Source organism: Colossoma macropomum, unplaced genomic scaffold (genome assembly GCF_904425465.1).
Source record: "Colossoma macropomum unplaced genomic scaffold, Colossoma_macropomum, whole genome shotgun sequence".
Taxonomy (NCBI): Eukaryota; Metazoa; Chordata; class Actinopteri; order Characiformes; family Serrasalmidae; genus Colossoma; species Colossoma macropomum.
This window is the reverse complement of record NW_023494807.1, coordinates 20,384,747-20,396,999: the sequence shown is the minus strand read 5'-3', so window position 1 is coordinate 20,396,999 and position 12,253 is coordinate 20,384,747. Positions and strand designations below refer to the sequence as shown.

At 36.6% G+C, this 12,253-nt stretch overlaps 1 protein-coding gene across 2 annotated transcripts in view; it reads left to right on the top strand.

The window, feature by feature from the left end:
* pip5k1cb (phosphatidylinositol-4-phosphate 5-kinase, type I, gamma b) overlaps positions 1-12,253 on the top strand; it is a 71,174-nt gene that overhangs the window by 31,630 nt on the left and 27,291 nt on the right. For both annotated transcript variants that reach the window (XM_036556395.1, XM_036556396.1), the window contains exons 2-6: positions 4,667-4,698; positions 5,054-5,146; positions 5,807-5,937; positions 6,169-6,286; positions 11,941-12,093. In XM_036556395.1, the coding sequence (XP_036412288.1) occupies positions 4,667-4,698; positions 5,054-5,146; positions 5,807-5,937; positions 6,169-6,286; positions 11,941-12,093 (527 nt within the window). The remainder of the gene's footprint in view (positions 1-4,666; positions 4,699-5,053; positions 5,147-5,806; positions 5,938-6,168; positions 6,287-11,940; positions 12,094-12,253) is intronic.

The following is a 12,253-nucleotide window of genomic DNA, read 5'->3' as shown; positions in this document are numbered from 1 at the left end:
CGCCTTGCTTACAGTATCGCATTATATCGCAATATATTGAATCGTAACCCCATATCATGATACATATTGTATCACCAGGTTCTTGCCAATACACAACCCTAGTCATGCAATGCTAACTCTCATTCTTAGATAAGCTGCAGGTTGTTCTGTTGTTGTGTTCAAGTATTTATTAACCTGACTCATAGAATTTCAAGATCATAGTAACATTTGACAGCACATATATAAACAACAGCCTGTGTTTACTACTGTTTTGAAACTGAAGAAGTATACGAAAGTAAAGTATAAAAAGAGCTGGAAGTAACGTTATTTCTGTCTCTTTCACTCGTTTGCGATCTCACTATCTCTACAGTTTCTTAAAACTTCTGCTTAGGCTAGTCAGCTCATCAGCTAGCTAATGTTAGTGCTATTTAGCCTATCCCATTTTCTTTACTTCACGTTAGCCTCAAGCAAAGGCTAGCTAACAAGAAGGTAAGTACAATACTGGGTAAGAACTTGATAGCTAGCTTTATTGACCATAATGTGCCATAAATTTGTATTGTTGTATCTTAACTCTTGAACTAGTTACTGTATACGATGTATACGATGTGTTTTGAATAAGGCCTAATGTTTATCTTAGCTTGAGCTAACATCACAACAGTCAATGTCACAACAGTGATTACCAACTGGAGTTATAGTTTGCAGAGCGAGTAATGCAGCCAAGGCAACACTGGATTAGCGCAGTCTTAGTGGCTGCTGTCTCGGTATACTGTGAATTTGGAGACAAGATGGATAATGAAGAATGAATGAGGAAATTATTAAAGATATAAACTATAATGTATATTTATTATGTGAAGCCCCCCTAAAACTGTGCATTGTCAAATGGAATTGTCAGTTCTCAATTGTCACATTTCTTAAACTCAAAAACAGCAGAAACACACAAAGTCTTATGTAAAGTAGATATTATGATAGCACTCATTTCAGAGCAGTGTGTTCATTAACACAGTATGCTGTTAATGTCAATATATAATACATACTATCATAGATATAATTTGGCCAATCATTTGATTTAGTCAAACAGTATCTTATTTGGGCCCTAGAAATTAGACCTGAGACCTTAGAGTTGTTGGCATTGCCGTTTTGCTTTATACAGTCTCCAATACAGCATACATACAGCATAGCAAGGTATTTGTTGTTTTTTTATTTATTGATAAAAAAAGTGTTTCACTCTGTCTGCAAAATCTGACCCTTAATGACATTTAGCTGTAGCACACTCTGAGTCATAAAGCAGACTCAAAAGCCTCTATGGGATTTCTATGAGTAGACTCTTAATTAGAACATCTCAGAGCTATGAGTGTCGTGTATTCCCCCGACACAGTCGACTGAAGAAACAAATGGAGGACACTGTGCTTTTTTTCAAACCAGAGGTGAGGTTCTGTGTTTTTGGTAGTGATGCACCAATGTGGAATTTCTGGGATGACTATGATAACTGATAATTAACCCAACACTGATACCAACAACTGTTAATTTACTTTTTTCTTAGTTAAGAGAGTTATAATCTGTGAAGAACGTCTATTAATAAATAGTCATGCAGGACAGTCATTGTAAACATTTACATATTTAGCAAACATTTTTATCCAGACCGACTTATGATGCTAGGTAAATGTAACATTAAGAGCCTAGCATAAAGGCTTTTATCATCGTAGTAGTGGTGTTCTTGGCTAGACAGGGAATGAAACCATTTTCTGTGTGTGGGGAATTGATGTTATCTGCATTGGTGCCCATGCATAAATAGGGCGCTATGTTATCATGTGTGGGACTGATACTTACATGTTTCCTAGATATTAGTGAGTAAATTATAAGCTACCAATGAAACATGCGTCCCTAGTTTTTGGACATTTTTCAACTGGGCAGTTTGCTACAGCACAGTACGGTGATTCTGGTGAGTACACAGACAGTGATTCTGGTGAGCTTTTGTTTTATATATATGTATGTACATGTGTGTGTGTGTATATATATATATATATATATATATATATATATATATATATATATATGTATATATGTATATAACTGCACCAAAGCACACTGCACTGCCCAATGAAAAACCACCCTTAAAGTCCACTCTGCGCTTTTCCACAGTGAACTTGTAATGGATCTGGGTATAATATGAGGCTGTAGCTGATCTGAATCAAAACTATTGCTTTAGCAATGTGCCCCCGAGTTATGAACTTGGCAGTGTTTGTGTGTATGTGTTTGTGAGTGCATATGAGATCCAGACCTAATAGCAAACAGTCCCATGGATTCAATTATTCTTCGGATGTGTTTACTTTAAAGAGAAAGTGTTAGCCCAGCCCTGAGGACTGCTCACACTAAACTGAGCTTTTTTGGAGACTAAGATCAAATGCTTTTCATGTTTTTTCCACATTTTCCCCCGCCGCCATCTGTTCCTCCTGACTGAGTCTGATCTCAGATCTCCCTCTACTCTTTAGACGTGTTTTTTAGCTGCATGTGGGGAGCATAATGATGTAGAGCACACCAGACGCATGGGTGGACACCACCATCTTATTATTACTGCATTATATTAAACCCAGACCACTGTTGTATGTGACATGGCTTTAAATTTACTAATAAAGGTGTTGATCTAAGGTCTTAAAATAACCAGATGAATGTTACTCGTCACCTGAAGTTACTTGCCTAGCCACATTGTAACTTATTTTACCTCATATCTTTTAGCTCAAAAACAGCAAGTTTTGTATAGTTACCTGATACCAAGACTGTGTAGAGTGTAAAATGCTTGTTATCAGTGCTTTTTTGCAACGCTTCTTCTTGCTAGAGCTGTGCTTTGTAACATCTGCTACCTGGATCTTCAACAATGAGACGTTTGGCATCCATGACTGTTTGTGCTGTGCTGTTTGCTCAGCATGTTTTAAATCTCTCTCAGCCAGACAGCTGAAGCAGTTGTGATTTTAGCTTCTTTTTTCCCTCTGTCTGTCTCATGGTCATCCATGAGAGGCCGTCACTGCCTCTGCAGAGAAAACATGCGCGTACAGAAAGCTTAGGGTGAGCATTCCGTAGTGTAGAGTTTTGTTCTGCTGCAGTGCTTACTGGGTACAGATTAACTTACAATGTCAAACACACTACACATCTAACATTTCTGAATTCTATTTTCCGTCATGTCCAGAAAGCTGCAACATGCTAATGAGCTCTCTTACTTTGTGTTTTACTGTATGCTGTTTTGATGAATAAAGGTTTATTGTAATCCAGCAAACGCATCATTTTGGTGGAAAACCAAGGCATGCAGATCTTTAACTATGTTACATTATTGTTTCACCTGTGTGTTTTTAATGTATTAAAGGCACGTTGAGACTGCAGTGCACAGCAGAGCAATCACAGTATGGAATTCTGTCTGTATCGGGCAGATGATGCAGTATGATGAGCTGGTCTGATGGGATGAGTGTAATATTTAGTCTGTAATCTCTGGCTGGTGATTGTTCTCTCTGGCTCTGATTGAGGCAGGTCAGCTCTCAGTAAGCTGCGTGTTTTTGAGTTTTTTACTGTAGCTGTACTGAGGCATCAGAGAGAAAAGCCAGAATAACAGCTGAAACATTAACAACAATAACAACAATCATCATCATTATTATTATTATTAGTGTTGTTATTATTATTATTATTATTATTAGTAGTAGTAGTAGTAGTAGTGGGTGATTGGTGCTATTTTTATTTAATTATAGACATATTAATGAATTATGAATAATAATAAAAAATGTATAATAATGATGTTTTTATTACATAGTTTTTTATTTTTTATGATTAATATTAATAATAACAATGCAAATAATAATAGTAATAATAACATTATTACAATATTATTATTATTATTTTTATTGTTGTTAATGTCAACATAATTGATTGTGGTGATGGTGGTAATAATAGTAATAATATAATAACATTATCAACAATTGATAAAACAGTTGTTGTTATTGTTATATAATTATTGATTTCTATCAGTTAAAAGTACTGATTGTAGTATTTTAATTGATTAATAGGATATAGCTGATATTAATAATAATAAAAACAATACTATTACTACTATTATTACAACTACTACTACTACTACATCTACTGCTATTATTATTATTATTAATAATAATAATATTATTATTACTGATATTTACTGAACATTTTAATGAAACATGATTAATAATAGCAATTACAATCATTATTATAATTACTATTAAACTATCATTGTTATAAGTAATATTGGTATTTAATATTGTTTAGTTTATACAGTACCTTTCTGAGACTCAAGGTTACTTTTCAGAAGGCTTACATGATAAAAACTGCTTAACTGGCACAAAGCAAAGACACCTGCTTTAAATAAATAGAAAACACTTATATGGTGCACACAGGAACCAGCACAGTGTCCTTCAGTCACACACACACACACACACACACACACACACACAGTGGGAGCTGTGAGAGTCCTGCTGTGTGAGTCATGCTGTGTGCTCCTCATGCTGAATTACTGTATTTATCATTTCTTTTGTGTCAGCACTTTGCTTCCACACTGCAACAGGGTTTTAGGTTGGTGTTACAGAACATTATAGAATAATATGAATATTAACTCTGATACAAACGTGTGAGCTCTGTAGTGACCAAATTTTGTTTGTTTGTTTGTTTATTTCAGACACTGCTGCTAAGAAGGCCTACATAACCGAGGTAAGTGTTAAAGACAGGAGGATTTCTTTAAAGGCATTACCTTTAGTCTAAGGAGAACCCCAATATTTTTCATCTGCTACACCAGTAAACTGTTAATTAGAAACAGAAATCTCAAAACATACTTATAATGGAAGCCAATGGGCAGCTACTAAAGCATCGTCAGAGTATTACTTTAATACCTGCTGCTAAATAAATGAAAGAAATATGTAATACTACTATTAATGTTGGATAAATTATATAATATACTTTACAAGCTATATTTTGAACAGTCTCTCTCTTTGTCTCTCTCTGTCTATCTCTCTCTCTCTCGCTCTCTCTCCCTCTCTCTCTCTCTCTCTCTCTCTCTCTCTCTCAGATGCCCTCCTCATCCTGCCACTCAGGTTCTGGCCCTGAGAAGAAGATCGGCCACAGGAGGGTGGACGCATCAGGAGAGACCACCTACAAAAAAGTACAAACTTGAAGAGAATCATACCCATGAAGCCCACCGTCTCTATCTTTACCGTTCTATTCCCTCTCCATCCTTTTCTCCCTCTTTCTGTCTTCCAGAAAAGCCTTCCTATGCCTTTCATGTATCTTTTTCACTAATGTTCAAGTTAGAGATGAAAGATGAATCTTTTATATATCAAATCACAATTTGAAGAAGTGCTATTTTCACTCATATTTATCAAATGATCTCTGTTTGCTAATAGTTAGCTGATGTTAGCAAGGTTAGCTACAACATGGCCATTTACCATTAACATTTGGAATTCCTTAGCTGTATTTACAGATAGCAAATGACATTGTGTAGAAATGTAGTTACTGAAGGGCGAAAATCATCCCAGTTGAAAATTTCATACAGCAGTTGATGGCACCTCCTCATCCACTAACTGTAACAGCCTGCAGCCACTGAGCGCATACAGTATGCAGCATTTAACAATCTTTCAGCAGTTCTAGTTCATCGTCTGGTTATTAACAATAGGGCTGCACATGCTTTGCATTTTCTAGTGAGAGCACAGACTTTCCAGTAAGGACTTTGGGAGTATTTGCTTTGAGACACAGTGTGTGAGTTTTTGATGCATTGTTTAAAGACAGCAGAAGCTTGACCGCTCTGTCTGTGTTTGACTCGCAGACGACCTCCTCTGCCCTGAAAGGTGCCATCCAGCTGGGCATTGGCTATACAGTGGGCAACCTGAGCTCCAAGCCTGAGAGAGATGTGCTCATGCAGGATTTCTACGTGGTAGAGAGCATCTTCTTTCCGAGGTGTGTGTGAGTGTGCGTGGGCGAGTGTTACTTACACACTCATGGACAGAAGTGCAGTAGTTTGGAGTGATTTATATCAGTGATCTGAAGTGAGCTCTCTCTCTCTCTCTCTTTCACTCTTTTTCTCTCTCTCTCACTCTCTCTCTTTCTCTCTCTCTCTCTCTCTTTCTTTGTCTCTCTACTTCTCTCTCTGAATCTCTCTCTTTCTTTCTTTCTTTCTTTCTCTCTCAGTGAAGGCAGTAATCTGACTCCAGCGCATCACTATCCAGACTTCAGGTTTAAAACCTACGCCCCTGTGGCATTCCGCTACTTCAGAGAGCTCTTTGGGATTCGACCTGACGACTACTTGGTAAGGCACACATATACACACACACACACAAAAATCATCTCTGTAAATCTCTGACATCATAATTCGATTTGATTACGATTACGAAAGAATGCAGTGTATCATGAAATCCCAAATTTCACAACGATTGGATTATTTGAGTACAATTCGGAAATAGGAATGTTGATATGCTAGGCTGCACTAGATCAGATCAAGACATCCCTATTCAGAGTTGTTGTTTTTTTTTATACATTGCATATGTAAATGTGACTTAGAACTATTTACACATTAGTGGTATACTAATAAGCTTTGTTTGAAAATAGCTCAAGACTTTTATTTTGGTCAAAATAAAAGCACCTATTTTATTAAATATCATTGTAATCGATCTTAATACACAAAATTCAAAATTTGATTCAATACAATATGATACAAGATGAGAAAAAATATGTAATGCTTGAACAGGTCCGTTTGTTAATGTCTGTAGCTTGTACACAGCTTACATGCTTCAAACAAGGGAACGTAGCAATGCAATACCATAATATTTTCAACTCTGAGTTCAAGATTTAATAACATTTTTGATATAAATAGCTCTAATTCTATACTACACTGATTGCTAAATAAAAGTTCTCAAAAGATGATAAGCAAAAGACCCTTGGAAGAGACTGAGGGGTGTATCGGTGATGCAGTTTTAAATTCTGATACAAAAATTCAAATTTTTGATACATATTGAAAAGACTTAGCAAATTAGCACCACTCATTGATAATTGTTCCACATTTTGTTTATGCATAGCAGATTGGTGTGTGTGTGTGTGTGTGTGTGTGTATGTGAGCATTGATGGAAGATGGCCACACTGCCCCACCATCTGGGCGGAGAGAGGGGGTCTGAGTCATTCCTTTGGCAAAGGTGTAGCGTCTATAGAGAAACACACTCAGTGACTCACCCTCAGTGTGTGTCTATGTGTGTATTAGTAATGCATCATTTTAAAATTCTGAACTCAGGCCAAAAAGCATTATTATGCTCTTTAGTTTTTTAATATTTATTACTTTTGAGGATAAATATGGATGACAGTCACTCAGATACAAGCAGACCTGACAGCTTTGCTGTGAAAATAAAGTTTTTTTTAAAACTTGAACTTAAAAACATTCTGTCACAGCCACAGGCTGCTTTCCGCTTGGCTGGAATAGCAACTTATCTCACAACATATCAGTTAAATCCATACATTAGTTAATGTTACTGAAGAAAGTAAATGTATAGTTTAACTAAGGAGCTTCCAAAACAGGCAGGCACTGAATTTTATGACTACTTTGACAAAAGGTTAATATTAATGCTTGTTTTTGTCACTAAATGTAGTCAATCAGCAAAGATGTGTTCGATGTTTGAAGTTTGCTTCTAAAGTGTTGGCCTGGAATGTGCTGACCATGTTACAAAGATTTTAGTCTTATTATATGGTCCAGTGTGACTTAAAAGCAGGGTTTTCATTGGCTGCAGTTCGTCTTGGCCAGAGACTTGCAGTCCCAGATCAATTTAGCTAAGATCCCCATAGCCAGAGCAGCCATGTCAGAGGGTTATCACGAGTTAAAATTAGCCAAATTAACAGATAAGGTGTTAACCTAATATGTGTGCACAGTATACACAGAAGATTACAGTAAATTTACATGTGCAGTATTTTAAACTTAAGCTAGTGTAATTTTAAATCTTCCCTTAATATCAGTAGCAGAAATGCAGAGTTAATCTGTTGACCAAATACTGCAGTGTCAGGTTGGATACGTCATATGTCTTTATGTATTAACATCACACAGACTCAAAAGGAAGAACTAACTCGATGTTTGGGCCCCAAATACAAATTCAACATTATACTGATGAAGATATGATAGCGATAGTAGATAACTCACTTACGTCATCAGAAGAAGTGTCTTTCACCAAGTTAAGACTGAGTTTTCTCTGAATACTCTTTCAGTGCACTCACATCAGATTCAGACACTTGTGCAACAAACTTTACAAAATGTTCTTTTATATGTTGCATGCAATTCCACATTTGCACCAGAGAGGTGTCCAAATTCCCAAATCTTACATAGTTTAGCTTTAAAAGTACATTTAAACGTATAAATGAAATATTTTTGTTTGTTTGTTGGTGTGTAATGTGGTGGTATGGTGAATAATGTGTGGTGCTGTTACTCACACAAAGACAATTCATCACAACTGTGGGCAGTTTTATTTTACATGGATATGAATTTGGTTGGATGTTTTAAAAATAAACGATAAATTTAGATGCAGAGAAACTCGAGTGATTGGACAAAGTAAAAGAGAAAAATCTCCTGGTCTTTGAAATTTGTGACAAGTATAAGTATGTTTTTTTTCTCTTGGAAATGTAATAGAGTAGAAGTACAGGTATTCAGGTACAAGTACAAATCTTCTAAAATAATACTTAGGTACATAAATGAAGTACCATTACTTATCCCCTCCCCCTCGGTATGAGAGTGTGGAATTGAACTGTGGGCCCACATACAGTTTAAGGCATTGAACAAACCTGAATGTTTACTCAAATCACCACCTTAGTCATTGTAATGTTGTATTATTAAGACAAAACACAATATGAAAATGCTTTGAAATAACAAAATAACTCCAACTATGAACATCTATGTTCTCTCAGAGATGAAGGTGTGACCATTTGGTGATGTCAACCAAATGCTTTCAGGTTGGTAAACAGTGATGATAGCAGTTCATAGACATGCATACACATTAAAACATTAAAAAAATGTATAAATAAAATGTAATACGGTCATATACAAAAAACGTTAGACACACCCAAGATTGTATGCTTTGTTGATTTTCAGTTAGCATATTCTCGACAGGAAACAAACTAATTATGGAATTTTGTTGAGTAACATTGACGTACTGGAAAAGAACTAAAATACAAAATATGCCAAAATTTTTGCACAGGCCACATTCTATGTTTTATTCTTTCTTCCCCAATATGTTAAATTCAGTAACTAAACAGTGATTGTGCATTAAAATGTGCAGAAGTGTGTTCCCTGTTCCCCTTTCACTTAGAAAGAAATTTTGCCCAGGGGCACCCAAATCTTTGCATACAACGGGTATGTGAGTCTTGAACAAATCTTTAGATTATTCCATAAAAACTGAGGAAGCTGTAGAACATTAACAGTAAAGTTCTAGTAAAATTGCTTTCGATAACGCCTCATATTTGAGACATGATTGAATCTCAAGCAAAATAATGTCACACAAAATAATTACATATTATATTCCCAAAATGCTTGAAATGTTGAATAAAACATATTATAAATGCATTCCAGTGTCTTATAATATTTAAATCTAGATTATGTAAGTTATGTTTATATATAAAATAATTAAAAAAAGCTTATTTTATTACAGTGTATAAACACACACACACACACACAGTGTAGTGGTCACTGAGGTTAATTGAGGCTGCACTATCTGCAGCGTACAGCATGCTAACCCTTCAGTTTCTGTGGATCAGTAAGGGACTCACTCCGTAATTAGCTGATGGGTCAAATCAAGTGCTTTAGAGCAGGGAAAGCACAAAACTGTGCAGTAAGTGTGTAAAAATGTATGACAATGCATCAGTCTGAAGATGGTGATTTAACTGCAACAATTTTGGAACATTAGAAATTATTTATGTCAAAATTTCTTTTAATCTATCATAATAATGCTAAATAAAGTGTACATAATAAACAAATACATTTCTTAGTCTTCAAATGCCCAAAATGTCCAAAGGGAAGTATCACTTTTAATGTTTGTGTCTGATTGCTGTGTAAATAATTGGGGTTTTTTTCTGGCCTTTTACCCAATTTTTTCCCCACAATTTAGTCCTGTACTAAATTGTACACATCTTTTCAAACTGCCACTAAAGAAGCGTCATTGGACAGATTAGTATACTTGGAGGAGAACACTAACTGCCAGTCCTGTTATGTTACTTACCAGACAAGCATGTTTGCTAGCATCAGGCTGAGTGACTGGGGAGAGGGGAATCCTGCTGAGATAGCAAGACAAATTATGCTGTTTTGGATTCCCAGCCACGGATGGCTATGGTATCGCCGCAGACCAAATTCAGCATCTCCCCATGATACGGCCAATGCTTTATAGTAGCACCCCCCCTATTCATTGAATTTTTACATTTTTTTTTTAATCATTATGAAATTTGAGATTTTTTGATGCACTGAATCATTTCCCTTAATAATCACATTTTCCTCCAGGGCCATACTTATACACATTCTGCTTCAGAATCGATTGTGTTTTTCAGTTAACAGGGGCCAAGACCATCATAGACAGGACAATGTTTGATCCTAGAAGCCTTTTTTCAGCACTTTCACAGCACCAGGCAGTGTTAACGGGAAGGGTGTGTCCTTTATGGATGGATCTATGATAATGATTTTACAAGCTGTAGAGTATAAATAGGGATAAACAATGCATGATGAAACTGTTCTGGAAATATTATGATTCGTTTAAGGGTTTGTTATGACAGTAGGGCTATGTGAGTGTATGTATGTGTGTGGGAGGTGCGTGTGTGTGTGTGTGTGTGTATGTGTGTGTTGTAAGAACATGCCAGTGCTGTAATCCCACACACACTGCACCTGATCCAGATGGGGATTACCACACTAATACTTTTCCTGTTAAACTCTGCACTGAAAGTGACAGGTACCCCCTTCCTCATTAAAACTCAGATCTAAGTGTGAAGTATGTGTGGATGTGGACATGTTCATACTTCTAGTGGGCAGTATATATAGGCTTTAGCGCTATTATGGCTGTCCTTATAGCTCCAGTATTTATTGGCATTAGTGCATTAGTGCGACCTCAGAAGACCCAGCAGAGCTTGTTGCATCACAGAAAGGGGGAGGAGCCAACACTGCTAACACCACTTACGTTATGTAAACAGAGTATTTACACAGTCAAGTAGATATAAAATGTATATCTATATGTATGTATGTATAATTTCAAAAATATATAAAAAGAGGTGAATGGAAAACCCACGTGTGTGTGTGTGTGTGTGTGTGTGTGTGTGTGTGTGTGTGTGTGTGTATATATATATATACATATATATATATACGCACATATTTTTGAAATTGTGCCTTAAAACTCTGGAAGAAAAAAGCCAGGAATGTGCAAAAATGCCTAAATGGTGGAAATGAAAGTCACATGTTTGACACTATGTCCTATCAGAACTTTTTGCTGCAGTGATGCTTCCAGAGGTTCGGACAGCCAAGTGATTCAGTGAAGGTTAGCCCTCATTAAATGGGTCACTGCTCACTCCGCTTTGTCCAGTATCTCTGAACTGTTAGAGCTACAGCCATGTACAGCTGACAGAATGCTGTCAAAATTGCTCTGCTGAGCTAATAAAGATTTAAATGTTTCCAGTGTATGTGCCACTCAAAGCAAGCAACACTCTTCAGAAATTTGCGTGTAGCAGTACTTGATGGAAACACTCATTAATGTGCATTTTTTTGCCAACTTTTGGTGAAGTCTGCTTAACATTAGCGAAACGTTTGAATGGAAAACAAAAGGAGCAAGAGAATTGAAGTCCATGCATCGCTGCCCATCAGTAGTGTATAGCTGTGCAGGTGACACATGGAGTTTTTATCCTAAGAAACATTAACATTAACACTCTCTCTCTCTCTCTCTGTCTTTTTCTCTCTCTCTGCAGTACTCTTTGTGTAATGAGCCACTGATCGAGCTTTCCAATCCAGGGGCCAGTGGCTCCATCTTCTACGTCACCCGTGATGACGAGTTCATCATCAAAACCGTCCAGCACAAGGAGGCAGAGTTTCTGCAGAAGCTGCTTCCTGGATACTACATGGTGAGGCCACTACATCTTCCTGTTTAAACTTATTACACTGTAAGGCTTATTCTTCAATAGGCCTGTGGCCGGTCAAGGTTACCAAGTTACTGCAGTAACAGCCCACGGTAATGCTAATTTATTGATAACAGTTCATTTGTTGATTAATTTCTTGCCAACC